Here is a 20,159-nt window from a genome sequence, read left to right as displayed (position 1 = left end):
GTGCTTCTGACTCAGAGGTTTCTGAGAGACGGCAAAGTGACCCTGGGGCCGTAGTCATCTCAAGGTTCAACTGGTAGAGGGTCCCCTTCCAAGCTCATTCATTGGTTACAGGCAGGCATCCGGGTCTTCTCAGATATTTGACGGAGACATTAGTTCCTTAGGGCCTGCATTGCTTATAATGTGACAGCTCGGTTTTCCGGAACAGAGGGAGACAGAGACAGAGGACACCAAGATGGAAGTCCAAGTCAACCAGAGGCCATTCTGCCGGTGGGGAATATTTGGCAACGTCTGCAGCCATTTTTGGTTGGCACAACTGTGGAAAGGAGTGCGTGGATACGCCTGGTAGCTAACAGCGGGGATGCTCCTAAACACCCTACGAGGCACAGGGCAGCTCCCCACATCAAAGAATTCCTGGCCAAGATGCCGAACAGACCAAGGTGGAGGAACCCTGGCCTTGAGTGTTGATTGTTTACAGAACACTTTGCCTGCATCATCCCAGCCCTCACGCAATTCTACGCGGCAATAGTCATCACCTCCCTTTGGCTGCTAAGGAAACAAATTTACTGGAGCCTGCCGATCTGCTCCGAGCCAGGCGACAAGCACTTAAAGAGGCTGCACACGACAGCGAGTCAGTCTCCCACCGCTGTCGCCCTCTTCTCCTGAGACGCAGCAGAGCAGGTAAAAAGAGAACAGTGTCGGGCGCGTTGAGGACACAGAGAAGCCCTTTCTGCCAGAAAACATTTCAGATGTCCCCTCTTTGGCAGTGCTTTTGAAATAGGCGGCGAGGCAGAACACGGACTTGAGCAGACTCCGTTCTCCGGGAGAGGCCAGCTGGGCGAGGTCCTGGTTTACGTCAGCGTCGAGCTGGAGCCGAGGCTCTCTGCGGTGCTGGGAACCCAGTGTTCCCACACTGGCCACACGCCTCTCCCATCTGCCTGGGGCCCCAGCTGAGCCCCCAGTGAATCACTGGTGACTGCTCAGAGGAAGCAGGCCAAGCGTCCCTTTCTTTTGCTTTCAATATGGCAGGCCTGGCCTTTCGCCTGCCCCGGTCCGCACTGGCAATAAATCATATAGTGACACCATCCGATAAATGCAGTTTATATTCCGTAGAACTTGTACGTAGAACTTGTGTTCCCCATCCCATTCACCAGCTAAGACTTTTGGGCTTAAAACTGCATGAAACTGCAGCAATTCTATCAATCTCCTTTCTACATCCTCAAACACAGGGTCTCACGGAGATCTTGCTGAAGTGTTAGACCCAGGAGGCTTGACGAGGCAGGAGAACATGGTGCCACTTGGCCTTGGCAGTAGGGATAAAGGAGTCCATCCCTGACACAGCATGTCTAGGGTCTAGGGCATGCCAGCGTCTAACCAAACCCATCACCTGGAGTCAGCCACAGGCAAAGAGGGGACCACATGTGGAGCCAAGCAAAATGCAGCTGGGACAGTTGATGTGCAAACGGGAAAGGGGGCAGAGCATACAGCTATTACTGAGCCAAAGAATTAAAGCTCTAAGTGCCCTCCATCGGGCTCTTAGGGCCTTGGTGGGGAGATCCTTCAGAAGCCTCGAGAGGAAATGCCAGCGCTACTCCCCAGAGCTTCACAGCAAACGTGCAGATTCATCCCTAACAGATGATTCTATGAGCTGTTTTTCTTTGCAAATCTGGTATTAGGTCAAAATGGAATACCGGCCTTTCCTCACCCAGGTTGCACAGTGGGAAATGCCAGACATTAAATAATTTCACCCCTGGGCAGGAGTCATGGTGCAGTGAGTTGAGCCACCGCCTGTGACACCAGCATCCCATATGAGTGACAGTTGCTCCACTTCCAATCCAGCGGCCTGCTCATGTGCCTGGGAAAGCAGCAGGGGATGGCCCAACAGCTTGGGCCTTTTGCCACCCACGTGGGAGACCTGAATAGAGTTCTGCGCTCCTGGCTTGAGCTTGACCTAGCCCCAGCTGTTGTGGCTGTTTGGGGAGTAAATCAGTAGATGGAAAATCTCTCTCCCTCTCTCCCTATATTTCCCTCTGTCTCTCCCTCTAACTCCGCTTTTCAAATATACCTTTAAAACAATAATTTCATCCCTAACTATGTTAGTATGTATGCAAAAATGATTTTTAAAAACAAAACCAATATTCCGTCACCATTCCTAAAATATTTGAACAATGATTTCTTAACAACATTCAACAGTCAGTATTTACATTTCCCTAATTATCTTGTTTTATCTGTTTCTATATTTTGTTATTCTAATCAGGATTAAATAAGTAAAACTATACATTTTTATGCTGATTTGTCTTATTTATCCCGTTTCATTTGTCAATTCCCCACCCACTTTTTATTGGGGGGGTAGTTAAAAGGTAAGATCCAAGGCCTCTTTAAATAGAGAGGTTTTTTTCCCCCCCAAGTAAGCACAAGTTATCTCAATTCGTTTGTCAATTGGGAAAAATGTCTACTCCCTGAAAATAGAGGGGATATGGGATCAAGGATGATGCGGACTTTGCCTGCCCACCACATGGCCACCATCGCTCCTAAAACCTCCTCCACTTCCTTCTGAAAAGCCCCTTTTAAAACACCACTGTGGCTTACCTCTATCCACAGCCATGCGTCACATCTGATATTGATCATTCCACTTCCTTGCCAGCACAGTGCTCCTAACTGAGGGTCCAGGGGGTGACTTGTGAGTCACAGTCAACCCCGCTGGGCAGAGTTTTCGTGTGGACAGCTTCTCTTTATGTTGTTTCTAGAGGAGAGGCACATGCCAGGACGGGATGGCAGCATTTCTATTTTCAGGTTGAGTTCTCCTACAATTATCTGAGTAAACCAACTTTCCCATCATAGCGTAATAGCCATTTCCTACCAATCAAAAATGATAAAGAATGTTGTATGTTTAAGCTAACAAACATTTAGAAATCATAAACTGTAGTTTTTCTTCTCTTTCTTACTCATCAGGTTGCAATCACTTTACCTTGACCTGGCTTTCTGAGGGTCACAAGTCCCAACGATGTGTTTAAGAGAACTGCCATCTGACAGTAACTACAATGTAGTGACTGTGTCAGTATAAATTTTATTGTGGTGGCTGGCGCCATGGCTCACTAGGCTAATCCTCTGCCTGTGGTGCCAGAAGCCCCGGTTCTAGTCCCTGTTGGGGTGCTGGTTCTGTCCCGGGTGCTCCTCTTCCTGTCCAGCTCTCTGCTGTGGCCTGGGAAGGCAGTGGAGAATGGCCCAAGTGCTTGGGCCCTGCACCCCATGGGAGACCAGGAAGAGGCACCTGGCTCCTGGCTTCAGATCAGCGCAGTGTGCCTGCCAGCCGTAGCGGCCATGTGGGGAGTGAACTAACAGAAGGAAGACCCTTCTCTCTGTCTCTCTCTCTCTCTCACTGTCTAACTCTGCCTGTCCAAAAAAAAAAAAAAAAAAGAGAGAAAAAAAATTTATTGTGGTATAGTTTGCATAACATGCACCCATTGTAAGGGTACTATTCAATTAATTTCTGTAAATGTTTATATTTGTGTAACTTCTGCTTCAGACAGGACAGATACAGGCCATTTTCATCACTCCCAAAAGTCCCCTTTTCTCTCTTTGCCTTCACTCCACAGCCAGCACGACACAACCGCTGAACAGTTTCCTGTAAACAGATCCATTGCATCCATTCTGAAATTGAATCTCAGTGGAATCCGACAGTGCATACTCTTTGGTGCATGGTTTCTTTACCTCCATGTAAATTGTTGAGATTCATCCTTGCTCCTGTCTACCAATACTTGTTCCTTTTACTGATGAAAACATCAATCATCTAGATGTACCATAATTTGCTTACCTATTCACCTCTTAATGAACATACTTGGATTGGTTCCAGTTTTTGGTTATTTTTAATAAAGCTGCTAAAATGAATGTATACAAATCTGTGCAGATGTGTGCTTTCTGTTCTCTTGGGTAAATACCTAGGAGAGAGACTGTTGGTGATCATATGAATAACTATAAGAAATTGCCAAAGGTGGGCAATTGACACGGCGGTTGAAACACCACTTGGCAAGCCCACATACCATACTGGAGTGTCAGGGTTTGAGCCCAGCTCTGCTTCCAATCCAGCTCCCTGCTAATGCACACCCTGGGAGACAGCAGGTGTTGGCTCAAGTACTTCAGTTCCTGTCACCCATGTAGGAGACTTTGAGTTCTGGGCTCCCAGATTCAGCCTGGAAGAATCCTGGCTGCTATGAATATTTTTTTTAAGATTTTATTTGTTTACTTGAAAGTCAGAGTTACAGAAGAGGCAGAGGCAGAGAGAGAGAGGTCCTCCATCTGCTGGTTCACTCCCCAGATGGCTGGGGCTACACTGATCCGAAGCTAGGAGCCAGGAGCTTCTTTCGGGTCTCCCACAGCGGGTGCAGGGGCCCAAGGACTTGGGCCATCTTCTACTGCTTTCCCAGGTGATAGCAGAGAGCTGGATTGGTAGTAGAGCAGCTGGTACTCAAAGCAGCACCCATATGGATGCCGGCACTGCAGGTGGCGGTTTTACCCACTACGCCACAGCGCCATCACCATGCTATCAATATTTGGAAAGTAAACCAGTAAGTTGAAGATCTCTCTCTCTCTCTTAAATAAAAATTAATTATTTTTTAAATTGCTGAAGTGCTTCCCAAAAAGGTTGTATCATTTTCTACTCTGATGATTATGGTATAAGAAATCCAGTTGTTCTAGATCCTTGAAAATATTTTCTGTTGTCAGTCTTTTCTGAAAGTCAGTTAAAGAGATAAAGGGAGAGAGAGGGAGGGAGAGGCAGAGAGAGAGGGAAGAAGAGAGAGAGAAATCTTCCATCTGCTGACTCATTCCCTGGTGGCTGCAATGGCCAGGGCTGGGCCAGGCTGAAGCCAGGAGCCAGGAGCTTCTTCCACATGGGTGTGTGGGTTCAAGAACCGAAGCACTTGGGCCATCTATTGCTCTTCCCAGGCCATTAGCAGGAAGCTGGATCAGAAGTGGAGCAGCTAAGACTCGAACTGGTGTTCACATGGGGTGCCAGTGTCACCGGCAGTGGCTTTACCTTCTACAACAATACTGGGCCCTGTGGTCAGTCTTTTAATCATGGTCATTCTAGTGAGTTTTTCTTTTTTCTTTTTTAAATATTTATTTATTTATTTGAAAGAGTTACACAGAGACAGGAGAGGCAGCGGTGGGGTGTGGGAGGGTCTTCCATCTGCTTGTTCACTCCCCAGATGGCCGCAACAGCTGGAGCTGTGCCTGCCTATCTGAAGCCAGGAGCTTCTTTCAGGTGTCCCACACGGGTGCAGGGACCCAAGGACTTGGGCCATCTTCCGCTGCTTTCCCAGGCCATAGCAGAGAGCTGGATTGGAAGTGGAGCAGTCAGGTCTTGAACCAGTGCCCATATGGGATGCTGGCACTTCAGGCCAGGGTGTTAACTCTTGAGTTTTTCAAAGGATATCTCTATAGTTTTAAACTGTGCTTTTGTTAAATGTCCTATCTTCTGCTTTTTTTTTTTAACTTGAGTTTGACTTATTATTGAACTATTTCTATTTTGGATATAATCTTTGTCAGATAAATGTATTATGAATATTTTCTCCTAATCTGTGGCCTACTTTTTATTATCTTAGTGGACTCTTTCAAGAGACAAAGTGTTTTAATTCTGATGAAATCCAATATATCAGTTTTTTGGCAGTTCATTCTTTTGATGTCCCACCTAAGAGATCTTTGTTTATGCCAAAACAGTGTCTTAGATTTTTTTTTTATCTTTTATTTAATGAATATAAATTTCCAAAGTACGACTCATGGGTTACAATGGCTTCCCCCCCCCCCTACCGTCCCTCCCACCCACAACCCTCCCCTTTCCCACTCCCTCTCCCCTTCCATTCACATCAAGATTCATTTTTGATTATCTTAATATACAGAAGATCAGCTTAGTATACCTTAAGTAAGGATTTCAACAGTTTGTTCCCACACAGAAACATAAAGTGAAAAATAATAGATGATTTTTTTAAATGATGATGAAATCAGAGCAGACCTATTGTCATGTTTAATCCCAGTGAGAGTCAAGTTGGGAATTGATAATTTTTTTTTTTTTTTTTTTTTACAGAAGATCAGTTTAGTGTACATTAAGTAAAGATTTCAATCGTTTGCACCCCCATAGAAACACAAAGTGAAATATACTGTTTGAGTACTCATTATAGCATTAAGCCTCAGTGTACAGCACATTAAGGACAGAGATCCTACATGAGGAGTAAGTGCACAGTGACTCCTGTTGTTGACTTTACAAATTGACACTCCTGTTTATGGCATCAATAATCTCCCCATGCACCAGTCATGAGTTTCCAAGGCTATGGAAGCCCCTTGAGTTCTCCGACTCTTATCTTGTTTAGACAAGGTCATAGTCAAAGTGGAGGTTCTCTCCTCCCTTCAGAGAAAGGCACCTCCCTCTTTGAAGACCTGTTCTTTCCACTGGGATCTCACTCACAGAGATCTTTTGCCAGAGTGCCTTGGCTTTCCATGCCTGAAATACTCTCATGGGCTTTTCAGCCAGATCCGAATGCCTTTAGGGCTGATTCTGAGGCCAGAGTGCTATTTAGGACATCCGCCATTCTATGAGTCTGCTGAGTATCTCACTTCCCATGTTGGATCACTCTCCCCTTTATTTATTCTATCGGTAAGTGTTAGCAGATACTAGACTTGTTTATGTGCTCCCTTTGACTCTTAGTCCTTTCATTATGATCAATTGTGAACTGAAATTGATCACTTGGAATAGTGAGATGGCATTGGCACATGCCACCTTGATGGGATTGAATTGGAATCCCCTGGTATGTTTCCAACTCTACCAATTGGGGCAAGTCAGCCCGAGCATGCCCCAAATTATACATCTCTTCCCTCTCTTATTCCCACTTTTATGTTTAACAGGGATCACATTTCAGTTAATTTTCAACACTTAAGAATAACTGTGTGATAATTACAGAATTAAACCAGTCATATTAAGTAGAACAGACAAAAAAAAAATACTATGAGGGATAATATATTAAGTTGTCCATTAGCAGTCAGGGCTATGCTGATCAAGTCACCATTTCCCATAGTGTCCATTTCACTTCAGGAGGTTTCCTTTTTGGTGTTCAGTCAGTTGTCACCGATCAGGGAGAACATATGGTATTTGTCCCTTTGGGACTGGCTTAATTCACTCAGCATGATGTGTTCCAGATTCCTCCATTTTGTTGCAAATGACTGGATTTCGTTGTTTCTTACTGCGGTATAGTATTCTAAAGAATACATATCCCATAATTTCTTTATCCAGTCTACCGTTGATGGGCATTTAGGTTGGATATAAATCAATGCACAAAAATCAACAGCCTTTGTATACACAAGCAATGCCATGACTGAGAAAGAACTGCTAAGATCAATCCCATTCACAATAGCTACAAAAACAATCAAATACCTTGGAATAAACTTAACCAAGGACGTTAAAGATCTCTACGATGAAAATTACAAAACCTTAAAGAAAGAAATAGAAGAGGATACCAAAAAATGGAAAAATCTTCCATGCTCATGGATTGGAAGAATCAACATCATCAAAATGTCCATTCTCCCAAAAGCAATTTATAGATTCAATGCAATCCCAATCAAGATACCAAAGACATTCTTCGCAGATCTAGAAAAAATGATGCTGAAATTCATATGGAGGCACAAGAGACCTCGAATAGCTAAAGCAATCTTGTACAACAAAAACAAAGCCGGAGGCATCACAATACCAGACTTCAGGACATACTACAGGGCAGTTGTAATCAAAACAGCATGGTACTGGTACAGAAACAGATGGATAGACCAATGGAACAGAATTGAAACCCCAGAAATCAATCCAAACATCTACAGCCAACTTATATTTGATCAAGGATCTAAAACTAATTCCTGGAGCAAGGACAGTCTATTCAATAAATGGTGCTGGGAAAACTGGATTTCCACGTGCAGAAGCATGAAGCAAGACCCCTACCTTACACCTTACACAAAAATCCACTCAACGTGGATTAAAGACCTAAATCTACGTCCTGACACCATTAAGTTATTAGAGAACATTGGAGAAACCCTTCAAGATATTGGCACAGGCAAAGAATTTCTGGAAAAGACCCGGGAGGCACAGACAGTCAAAGCCAAAATCAACTATTGGGATTGCATCAAATTGAGAAGTTTCTGTACTGCAAAAGAAACAGTCAGGAGAGTGAAGAGACAACCGACAGAATGGGAAAAAATATTTGCAAACTATGCAACAGATAAAGGGTTAATAACCAGAATCTACAAAGAGATCAAGAAACTCCACAAAAACAAAACCAACAACCCACTTAAGAGATGGGCCAAGGACTTCAATAGACATTTTTCAAAAGAGGAAATCCAAATGGCCAACAGGCACATGAAAAAATGTTCAAGGTCACTAGCAATCAGGGAAATGCAAATCAAAAGCACAATGAGGTTTCACCTCACCCCGGTTAGAATGGCTCACATACAGAAATCTACCAACAACAGATGCTGGCGAGGATGTGGGGAAAAAGGGACACTAACCCACTGTTCGTGGGAATGCAAACTGGTCAAGGCACTATGGAAATCAGTCTGGAGATTCCTCAGAAACCTGAATATAACCCTACCGTTCGACCCAGCCATCCCACTCCTTGGAATTTACCCAAAGGAGTTTAAATTGATAAAGAAAAAAGCGGTCTGCACCCTAATGTTTATTGCAGCACAATTCACAATAGCCAAGTGTCTTAGATTTTCATTAGATGTTTTCTACTTCTAGCTTATGTTTGGATATTTGATCCACTTGAAGTAAATTTTTCTGCATATGGTATGAAAGATAGAGGATCATTTTTTTCCATACAACTATTCTGTTTCAGCACCATTTTTTGAAAAGTCCATTCTTTCTTTGCCTTTGTTGAAAATTGGTTGAGGGGCCCATGTTGTGAGGCAGCAGGTTAAGCCGCCTCCTATGACTCCCGTATCTCATATGAACACCCATTCGTGTCCTGGCTGCTCCGCTTCTGATCCAACACCCTGTTAATACACCTGGGAAGACAGCAGAAGATGGCCCAAGTGCTTGGGCCCCTGGTACTCATGTGAATGACTTAGATAAAGTTCCAGGCTCCTGGTGTCTGCCTGGCCCAACACTGGTCACGGGGGCCCTTAGGAGAATGAACTAGCAGATGGAAGATCTCTCTCTCTCTGTCTTTGTCTCTCTCTGTGTTAACTTCCTTTCAAATATAAATCTTTAAAAAATAAAGAGAATCAATTGAATAAATACATATAGGTCTATTTTTGGAATTTCTATTCTGTTCTACTGATCATCATCTTTATGCCAACATCACACTTTTTAAATTACTGTAGCCTAATATATGAGACATGAAATCAAGTATTGTAAATTCCAACTTTGGTCTTTGTCTAAAAAACACTGGCTGTTCCAGCTGATTTGCATTTCCACATAAATTTTAGAGTTAGTTGTGTACAGTGGCAAAAAGAAATGATATATTGATACCAGCAAGAATATAGGTGAATCTTAAAATCTTAAGATGAGTGAGAGAAACCAAGCAAAAAGAGTAAATATGAGTCCACTGGGATAAAATTCTAGAAAATGCAAAATAATCTATATAGCTATGAGCATCAATGGCTTTCTGGAGGTGAGACATAAGAGCAGGGTGGCAGAGAGAAACAGGAATAAGGAAGATTATAAAAGGGCATCTAAGAAGGCATGCTCTTGATCGTGGGGATAGTGTCACAGGTATAGGTAAGTCACAACTCAGCAGGTGATGTGACTTAAATTTGCAGAATTTATTACGTTACTTTTATTCCAATAAGTCTGTTGTTAAAATGAACATTGTCAAAAGGTTGAGCTAAAGAAAGCTTTTAGAGTATAAACAGGACAAAAGAATAGAGTGATTTGGGGATTCTCCGCTAGAGACTAGAATACAATAGAAAAATGCCTTCAAAAGTCTCAGTGATGTCCAACTTAAAATACTAGCCTGCTAAACAAGAAAGGAAGAAGGTAGAATAAAGTTTTTAGAAATGTTTATAGTCTAAACAAAATTACTTATGATTCATTCCTTCTCAGAAAGCTGTTGTTGTTACTAAAATGTTTCCCTTATAAAATTAATTTTTTTATTCTTCAAAAAAAGGAATTATAACCAACACATACTATAATTGTTGTTTGGCAGTAAATGATACTTAATTATAACACTGCAAAATCTGAATTAAAAAAAATCAGGAAGGAGGCGAGGAAAGAGTAGGTAGAGTGATTATGTATGTTCAATAAAAAACATAGATAAGGTGTAAAGTGAATATGTTAAGAAATAGAGTTAAATACTTTAAATTCTACAAGTAGAAATTGGGAAAAGAAAGTATAGTGGGATTGCCTCTTGGAAGCAAGACTGTGTGTGTGGACGGGTGGGACATGATACTGGGAAATCTATAAATCTTTTGCTACTCTGGCTTTTAGCATTTATCAGAAATAAAAAATAATAAATAAAAGTTAAATGATTTCTAAGCCAACTATAAGAAAACTGTATGCAAATCAACTTTCCTGGGACTCATCTGGCTACATTTTATTGAATAAATTTTTTCTATAAACATACTTCAAAAAGTTCATATAAAATGAAATTAAGTTTATTTTGGTACAAAAAATTTTGAGATTGTTGCATGGTTTTTTTCATAATTCAAACTTTCCATTGACTTTTTAAAGACCTCTCTATGCTAGCAGCCTGAGAGAGTCAAAGGAAATAATATTAGTAAAGTCTCCTGGAAATTATCCATCAAATGTGTTACACAATCAAACATATTGATAGATTCACTCTTGCCTTGATTAGGGCATGTTCTTTTCAAATAAGCAGCTTTCAGGTGTGATAATTTTCTCTATTACTTGGAATATAGTTCATTAATTTGGTTTTTTAAAAAGCTTTATTTATTTGTTTGAAAGGCAGAGCTACAGAAAGAGAGAGAGAATCTTGTGTTCATTGATTCACTCACCAAATGGCCACAATGACTGAGTCTGGGCCAGGCCAAAGCCAGGAACCAGGAGCTTCTTCCAGGTCTCCCACATGGGTACAGGGACCCAAAGACTTGAGCCATCCTCCTCTGCTTTCCCAGGCCATTAACTGGGAGATGGATTCGAAGTGGAGCAGCCAGGATTCGAACCGGTGCCCATATGGGATGCCAGCATCGCAGGCAGAGCCTTCACCTGCCACACCACAATGCCAGCCTCAATGAACACTTTTTAACATGCTATCTTATTTTCTCTACTGACCTCTTACTTACACCTCTTTTGTTTCAAATGTTCTGTGGTTGCATCTGGAATGTAACAAAGTCTGTTAACAGTCTACTGTGCATCTACAAGGTCACACCTCATAGCTGACCTCTGTACTTCCCACTGTATCTTCCCATTTTACACCTGACGCTTGGTTCTTCCCATGTATCACATCACCAATGTGATAAACTTGCAATGGGATCATTCCATCAACCCACAAACCCTTGTCCATGTCCTACTTTTACAATATCTTTGATGTCCACAATTGTTGTAAAGTCTTCTTTCAACATTATTTCACTCTAATAGTTCACCTTGAAGGGTGAAAAAATTATGGAAAAATAAATATTGCCTTTTAAATGTACCCTCTCATGTGTCATTCCTGGGGTTCTTCTTTTCTGCTTTAGATTTGAGTTTCCTTCTCTATCTATAAACGATGAGATTTCATTCTCTTTTATGACTGAACAATATACTATATTACCTTGTCCATTCATCTGTTGACAAACACCTTAGTTGATCCCATACCTTGCCTCCTATGAACAGTGCTGTAATAAATATGCAGGTACAGGTATCTCTATGATTTGATTACATTTCTTTTGGATATATGTGCAGTGGTACAATTACCTGATCATATGGCAGCTCTTTCTAGTTCATAGGGAATTTCCCTATTGTTTTCCACAGTGACTACTAATTTATATTTCTACCAATAGTATGTAAGAGTTCCCGTTTCTCCACATCCTCACCAGCATTCGCTACGTTTTGTCTTTTTGAGAATAGCTATTCTAATTAGGATGAAGTGATACCTCATCGTGGTTTCAATTAGCATTTCCTGATAGCTAGTGCTATTAAGCACTTTATAAATGTATTTTTTAGTTATTTGTATTTCTTCCATTCAGAAATGTCTATTCATAGCGTTTGTCCATTTATTAACTGAATTTGTTGTTTTTGGTTTTTGAATCCTTTATATATCCTACAAATACTGTTGAGTTCCTTATATATTCTGTATATATTGAATGTTGTTGGATAAACAGTTTGCGAATACTGTCTCCCATTCTATTGGCTGTCTCTTCTCTTTGTTGAGTGCTTCTTTTGATGTGCAGAAGCTTCTTAGTTTAATCCCATTTGTCTAGTTTGGCTGTTCACTGCCTGTATTTTTGGCTATCTCTGATTTTGAAGTGTTTTCTTCTAGGAGATTCATAGTTTCAAGTCTTACATTTCAGTATTTGATTCATCTTGAGCTGGTTTTTATATATGATGAAAGGGATCTAATTTCATCTTTCTACATATGTATGTAGAAAATACTATATATGTGTATATGCGTGTATGTGTGCACAGTCTTGCCAACACCACTTACTGAAGAGACTATCCTTTCTTAAATGTATGTTCTCAGCATCTTTGTCAATCAGTTTGGTGTATTTATGTGGATTTAATTCTGGGTTCTGCATTCTGTTCCACTGATCTATGTTTAAGTTTTTAAGCCGTGACATGTTTTAACTACTATAGCTTTGTAGTCTGCTTTGAAGTCAAATTCAAGATATCAAGATGTGATGTCTCCAGCTTTAATTAATTAATTCTTTATTTTGTTCGGAATCACTTTAGCTATCCTTGGTCTCTTTTTGTTTCATATAAATTTTAGAATTTTTTCTATTTCTGAAAAAAAAAAGTCAATGGCATTTTTTTTTGACAGGCAGAGTGGACAGTGAGAGAGAGACAGAGAGAAAGGTCTTCCTTTTTCCATTGGTTCACCCCCCAAGTAGCTGCTACAGCTGGCGTGCTGTGCCGATCCGAAGCCAGGAGCCAGGTGCTTCCTCCCAGTCTCCCATGCAGGTGCAGGGCCCAAGGACCTGGGCCATCCTCCACTGCACTCCCGGGCCACAGCAGAGAGCTGGACTGGAAGAGGAGCAACCGAGACAGAATCTGGTGCCCCAACTGGGACTAGAACCTGGGGTGCCGGCACTGCAGGCAGAGGATTAGCCTAATGAGCCATCCGTCAATGGCATTTTTATGGGAATATCATGGATATTTGAAAAATATTAACCCTTGTAATCCATGGACATGGAATATTTTTCCAACACAGTCTCAGAGCTGCAGACCCAAGAGGTATCAATGTCCTTTCCCATGGAGGGGAGCGCTGAAGCTGCAGACTGGGGGACACAGACAGCACCTTTCCTAGTTCCCATGGGGTGAGCACCAGCTACTCTGGAGATTGTAGGACCCACATCCACAGTCCCAGAGCTGCAGGACACAAATGGAACCATCCCTGGGTCCCAACAGGTATGCAAGGGTAGCAGTGGGACTTGTGCCCTTGTCACCAAGAGCCCTGAGCCATGAGACAGGGAAGAAGATGTCCTCAGATCCCAGCAGGTCTTGTGTTCTGGCTGCTGCTGGATCTGAGCTCAAGACACAGAGGGGAGCTTGCCAAGAGCACAGAGACAGAAGCCTGACTCCAGGGCTGTGCACAGCAGTGCCACCGCAGAAGGATGCAGCAGGGGGAGAAGCGGCTCCCTGCCTTGTGAAGTACCTTGGCTGGGAGGCTTCTGGCAGGAACTGGGCTGACGACTGGCTCTTAAGACAGAACGGTCGGGGCTGACACTGTGGCGTAACGGGTTAATGCCCTGGCCTGAAATACCAGCATCCCGGCATCCCATATGGGCGCCGGTTCGAGACCCAGCTGCTCCATTTCCGATCCAGCTCTCTGCTATAGCCTGGGAAAGCAGTAGAAGATGGCCCAAGTCCTTGGGCCCCTGCATCCACATGGGAGACCCGGAGGAAGCTCCTGGCTCCTGGCTTCAGATAGGCGCAGCTCCGGCCATTGAGGCCAATTGGGGAGTGAACCATCGGCTGGAAGACCTCTCTCTCTTTCTCTCTCTCTGCCTCTCCTCTTTCTGTGTAACTCTGACTTCCAAATAAATAAATAAATCTTAAAAAAATAAAAAAGGGGAGACAATAATCGTAAAAAAAAAAAAAAAAAAAAAAAAAAAAAAAAAAACAAACAAACAAAAAACAGTCCAGCTCAGTTGTGGGATTTGGGGAGAGGGGCAATGTGGATTCCTTTCTTAGGACAAAACAGATGCTTGGACTCCAGTCAGCTTTCCAGACTGGACTTGAAGCCCTTGGATACTGTGGAACTCTCCTGCAGTCAGGGCTGCCGACCTGCCGTGATGCCTGGGTCACTGTGCTTTCCTGCTCCCCTTCTCCCAGCACTCTGAGAGCTGGGGTCAGAGTTTCTACGTGCTTTCTTCCTCCCTCTAGACTGACCGGCTCTCCAAGTGTCTGTGCTACTTAAGGTTCCCACCACTTCTTACTGAAGTTTTCCCTGGGCCTGGGCCCTGGAAACACAGTCCTTTCTCTGTTGTTCTGGCTCCTGTCTTGGGGGAGAGAGTTCTGGCCGCCTCTATTCAGCTGTCTTGGATCCTCTGGCCTAATTTTGGCTCTTTAAACATGCCATTCCGTTGTGCATAATATGCTTTTTTCCCCTCTGGTTGGTTTCATGATTTTATACTTTTAATTTATAGAATTTGATCTGTGTAGGTGTAATTTGCCTGGTATTTATGCTGCTCAGAGTTGGCTTCTATCCTACATCAGGTCAGCAATTGTCATCAAATTTCAGGAACTTATAATTTCTGCATTTTTTAACATTATTCCTCCAATACCCCTTTGAAACCTTTTTCTTAAATTCTTCTCCTTTAATACCTCTATAACATCTGTATTAGACCTTTGTTCCACAAGTCCTAAGGCTCTATTTTTACTCATTTTTTTTTCTGTGCTTCAGGTTAGAGAAGTCATTATGCTTTTCAATTCTGGAATTTCCATGTGGGGATTGTATAGGTATATTTCCATTCTCTTGCTGAAATGCCTTATACATTAAGAGATAACTTTTAATTCTCATATTTTTCACTCTAAGATATTTATAATAGCTCTTATAATGGTTTGGTATGGTAAATCCAACATTTGAGCCATCTTAGCATTGGTTTTCATTGATTTCTTTTGTTCTTGACTATGGATCCTGTTTCCTGTTTCTTTGCACATCTGGAAATTTTTATTGCAGACTAGTATTATTCATGATACACTATAGATTCTGTATTCTGTTATCTTGATATGCTAATTTCTAGTCTTCACATTATGGGTTGGTCACCTTAGACATATACATGTTTAGGTTTTTATTTTGTTGGGGAGGATCTATGGGAAGCTCCTCAATTTGACTTATTGTGAAGAACTGATACTAGACTTTTATAGAATAGCTTGCTTATTCTAAGACATGGTCCTTATTCTAAGGTGTGGTCATTTCTTGTCTCAAAGTTAGATGCTCGAGGTGTTATTAGTGATGTCTCTCTACTGTAGTTATGGAAGATCTCCAACATCTTCCAGTTCTCTCAACCGCATTGTTTTTGTTCTATACTCAATTGTGTAGTCGTTGCTCTCTGGTAAGCCTTGTGTAGCCTTTCCCTGCACATAGGATCACAGTCCTCAGCCAGGGAGTCAGGGAGGCCTCCCTTCAGGACCTTGCTCCAACTCTGGCCACCTCCTCCTCGCAGGTGCCCCACCTTGCAGGTCACATCCACTTCAGGTATGCTTAACGCTGGTGTAATTTGCCTCAGCTCACAGGACTACTGTGTTCTGCTTAGATCTCAGCTCCCAGCACCACGGTTGGGAAAATATCCCCAGGCAGAAAGCTCCAAAATGTGAGGCTCAACTCATGAGTTTCTCGCAGGTATCTGACTTGGCATGCCTGTTTTTCAATGTTTGACAATGATTGCTTCCCCCTAGGGTACTTCCAAAGGTTCATTGAAAAATAGAACTCTAAGGGGCCAGTACTGTGGCAAAGGGGTTGAGCCGCCGCCTGAGGTGCTGGTATCCCATGTGGGTGCCAGTTTGGGTCCTGGCTGCTCCACTTCTGATCCAGCTCTCTGCTATGGCCTGGGAAAGCAGTGGAAGATGGCCCAAGTCCTTGGGTCCCTGAACCAATGTGGGAGACCTGGAAGAAGCTCCTGGATCTGGCTTCAGATCAGCCCAGTTCTGGCTGCTGTGGCCATCTGGGAAGTGAACCAGTGGATGGAAGACCTCTCTCTTTCTGTCTCTGCTTCTCTGTGGCTCTGCCTTTCAAATAAATAAGTGAATTAAAAAAAAAAGAAAGAAAGAAAGAAAAATAGAACTAAAAGAATACATTTATCCTGTTGCAAAAGACAAGTTTGAAGTCCATTAACAGGGGGCCAGTGTTGTAGTGCAAATGGTTAAGCCAACTCCCATGATGCCAGTATCCCTTATAAGCATTAGTTCAAGACACAGCTGCTCCATTTCCAATTCAGCTTCCTGCAAATGTGTCTGGGAAGGCAATGGAAGACAGTTCAATTACTGGGCCGCTGCCACTCACGTGAGAGACTCAGATGGAGTTCCAGGTTCCTGGCTTTGACCTAGCCTAGCCCTGGCTCCTGTGGTCATCTGGGGTGTGATCCAGAGGATGGAGATCGATCTCTCTCTCACTCTGTTTTTCTCTCTCTCCCTCCCTCCCTCCTTCTCTAACTATTCCTTTCAAATAAATAAATATTTTTAAAAAATCCATGCACAGTTATTTTTATAATATGTATATCCCATGAACTTTCTGAAGACTCTTCATGTATTTTGCCCAGTTTTATGACTATTTATTCCAGAAGAAATCATCTAACACCAGTTATTCCATCATAGCCAAAATTTGAACCAAATACCCAAAATCAAAACGTTTTCTGTATCTCTTCTATATTCTCCCAGTTTTCCAACCCTGTAATGTTCATATTAGTGAAACATAATATATAAGTGTTTTGAGTCATTAAGAAATTTGATATATTAAACTTGCAAAAGTAAGCCAAGCAGACCAACTTGACCATTTATAATCACTGCACTTCAGTAAGATGGGCTGTGAAGGCTAAGTAATTAGTCAATAAGGTCTCTTTATCACCACTGCCATGAAGTCCATCTGCATCTAGGCCTTAGTCTATTGGGTGGTCTTTTGGGTCTGTTTTTAACTTTGCATCATAGGAGTTTCTGGTAGAAAAAGAAAAAAAAATTTGAACAGACTACTAAGTTTTTAGGATAGAATGGAATATTTTTGTTGAGTAGAATGATTAAAGTTCTATCAAAATGTCAGAGAAAATAAGCAAAAGGATGATATTATCTTATTTTAGGATAATTAATATATGAATTGGGCCCATCACTAACCCTCTGAAAAAGACCAAAAACTATTATGATTCTTCTTTTACAGAAGGGTAACTAAGAATCAGATAAGTTAGTTGATTTGTCTGACACTACACAGGTAGATTTTAGAAAAAGCAGAGACACTGTGATTAAACTTACCATAACATCCGGTACAGAGTACACAGAGTAGCTTCTCAGGCCATCTCTGGGAATAGGCAGAATACATAGCCAGCTATGAGGTATAATTTGAAAGGTGCCAAGTTATTCATTCTGTAGCTAATTACAGGGCCTAAAATTTCGGTGTTAGTCATTCATTTTAGCTTGAGCCATCAGTGACCTGTTAAAATAGGAATCTAATCACCTTGTATTTTTATAGCAATTCACAATTTTCCAAATATGTTTGGCATTTAATAATAATACTTAACATTTTCTATGAACATTTTCTATGTGCAGGTACTATTTTAAATGTTCCTCAACTATTTAACTATTTTTATCAACCTATAATTCTGTACCATAATTATTACCATATTACATACAAAGAAGCTAAAACATGTAAGATTAAATAATATTCCTGTGGTCATAAAATAAAAAATAGAGAAGTTGAGTTTTGAGTCCAGATCCAGAATTCTTGCTTTTAACTAAATTGTTATGCTATGAACTATTTGATCCAATCAAAAATTTTGCAAGATAAGAGAATTTTAAATCTTTTACAAATAAACCAAAGAAGACAGAAAACTTAAGTGATTTGCCCAAGATTCACCAACTAATTACTAGTTGAATCTTGACTAATTCTAGGAATAGGACTTCTAGTTCACTTTTTCCAATATTCTAAACCAAAAGGATTATTAGTTAAGTCATCATCAGCAAAAGAGAGATTGGAAGAAAGACAGCATTTTGATGAAAACTGAGGTAAAGTTTTCTGAGAAGAGAAAAAGTAGTTTGACAATTTTTGAACCCCTGGATAGCAATGGGGAATACTAATTTCATTCTTAAAATATTTACTGATTCCCTATGCTCCAGGTATCATTCTCAGGGCAGGAATACATCTCTAAACAAAGCAAACAAAATCCCTGCCTTTACAGAATTTACATTCTAGTAGATTTAAAAATTATTGACAAACAGAAGAATTATATTAAAAAGTAAAGAGGTAAAATATACAGAATTGAAATATGTTAACAAACCAAGTCTATTCCTTTAATAACTCATTTATTTCCCACATGCTTCTAGAAAGCAACCCATTATAATGTAAAATGTAACTAACCTGAAATTTCTTAAAAAAACAAAATCAAACTTCTTACTGACAGGGTCAATTACAGACTATCAAAGGAACAGACAAATTCTCCCAGATAATAAGACAGGGTTAGACAGACCTGTAAACACACAGATTTTACACACTAAAACATAACAAATCTTTGAGAAACTTGCTCAGGCTTGAACAACAGAGGGTTGTAATGCATCCATAAAATCACCTATCTTTTTTTTTTTTTTTTTTTTTTTTTTTTTGACAGGCAGAGTGGATAGTGAGAGAGAGAGAGACAGAAAGAAAGGTCTTCCTTTTGCCATTGGTTCACCCTCCATTGGCCGCCACGGCCGGCGCACCACGCTGGTCCAAAGGCAGGAGCCAGGTACTTCTCCTGGTCTCCCATGCGGGTGCAGGGCCCAAGCACTTGGGCCATCCTCCACTGTACTCCCTGGCCACAGCAGAGGGCTGGCCTGGAAGAGGGGCAACCAGGACAGAATCCGGCACCCCGACCGGGACTAGAACCCGGTGTGCCGGTGCCGCAAGGCGGAGGATTAGCCTAGTGAGCCACGGCGCCGGCCACCTATCATTCTTATTCAGAGTCTTCTTTTAAGAGATCCAAAGTTCTTACTATTGAACGTGAAGTACTGGCAGCTAGAACATGTAGAGTCCCTGATGAGGAGGAAGGCGGAGGAGCTTTCTACCTTCACCATCATCCTTTTAACACTGATCTGGCTTCTCCAGTTCCTTCTCTACTCGGATTTACATTAACAAACTCATCAAAGTTGACAAGGGATGGATTCCTAATTCAGGGTAAAAAGACCTCTACTTTGATTCTTTAGCCTGGGTTGCTAGGCAGCAGCAGTCTCCACTCCGAGGTAGCAGGCGCCTGCTTTTATCAGCAATTGTCAATCACACCCAGCAGGCAAGAATCCCCATGAAAAACTAATTTTTCTTCTCTTGCTGACCCAACTGTACCAATTTTCTGGCATCTCTCCAGGGCCCCAACTTAACTTTCAGAGGGATAGATGACTCCTATTACTAGAGGTAGAGGTGGGGAGAACTAAGCAGAAGAGCCTGAGCAAGAAAGAGAGGCGCAGGGGAGGGAAAAGGCATTGCAAAGGGAGCCGGGGCGCAGGGAGGGAAGGCAGGACCACTGATGGCAAATCTGTGCGGAGCTTGGTTTCCCCAAAGGCTGCTCTTGTACTTGGCAACGACTGCATGGTCTAAACTAAACAGAACCTGCATATCCTTCTGCTGTCCAACCATGTGGATGAGGAGTGGGCAGTGTAGGAGTTGCTGGGAAGAAGTCCCAAAATCCCCAAATCTCTGGGAACAAAAGACTAATTTCTCCTGAGCCTTCGACCTCTGCCAGGAATCTTCTCAGCTGAGGGAAACTGCCCTGACCAAGATCATCGCATGTCCTTCCCAAGGAGGTCCACGTTTGAGGGCCCAGTGTGGGACACTGCCGCCCTGGGCAGAGGACCTGTGAAC

General features: G+C 42.0%; 1 protein-coding gene across 3 annotated transcripts in view; it reads right to left on the bottom strand.

Moving 5' to 3' along the window:
- Window positions 1-20,159, bottom strand: part of LOC127484152 (uncharacterized) — a 68,326-nt gene that overhangs the window by 22,480 nt on the left and 25,687 nt on the right. The window contains exons 2-3 of one of the 3 annotated variants that reach the window (XR_016222138.1): window positions 17,585-17,657; window positions 2,587-2,740 (exon numbers count right to left, since the gene is read on the bottom strand). The exons of 1 other annotated variant lie outside the window; for it this stretch is intronic. Coding sequence is in view for 1 of the 2 variants with exons in the window: in XM_089314779.1 (XP_089170905.1) it covers window positions 17,585-17,657 (73 nt within the window). In the remaining variant the exon portion in view is untranslated. The remainder of the gene's footprint in view (window positions 1-2,586; window positions 2,741-17,584; window positions 17,658-20,159) is intronic. One more of the 3 variants, XM_089314779.1, reaches the window with a different exon arrangement.

Source organism: Oryctolagus cuniculus, chromosome 15 (genome assembly GCF_051225735.1).
Source record: "Oryctolagus cuniculus isolate XC-2025 breed Fujian yellow rabbit chromosome 15, ASM5122573v1, whole genome shotgun sequence".
In the NCBI taxonomy this organism is placed as follows: Eukaryota; Metazoa; Chordata; class Mammalia; order Lagomorpha; family Leporidae; genus Oryctolagus; species Oryctolagus cuniculus.
This window is presented reverse-complemented; position numbering and strand designations above follow the sequence as displayed.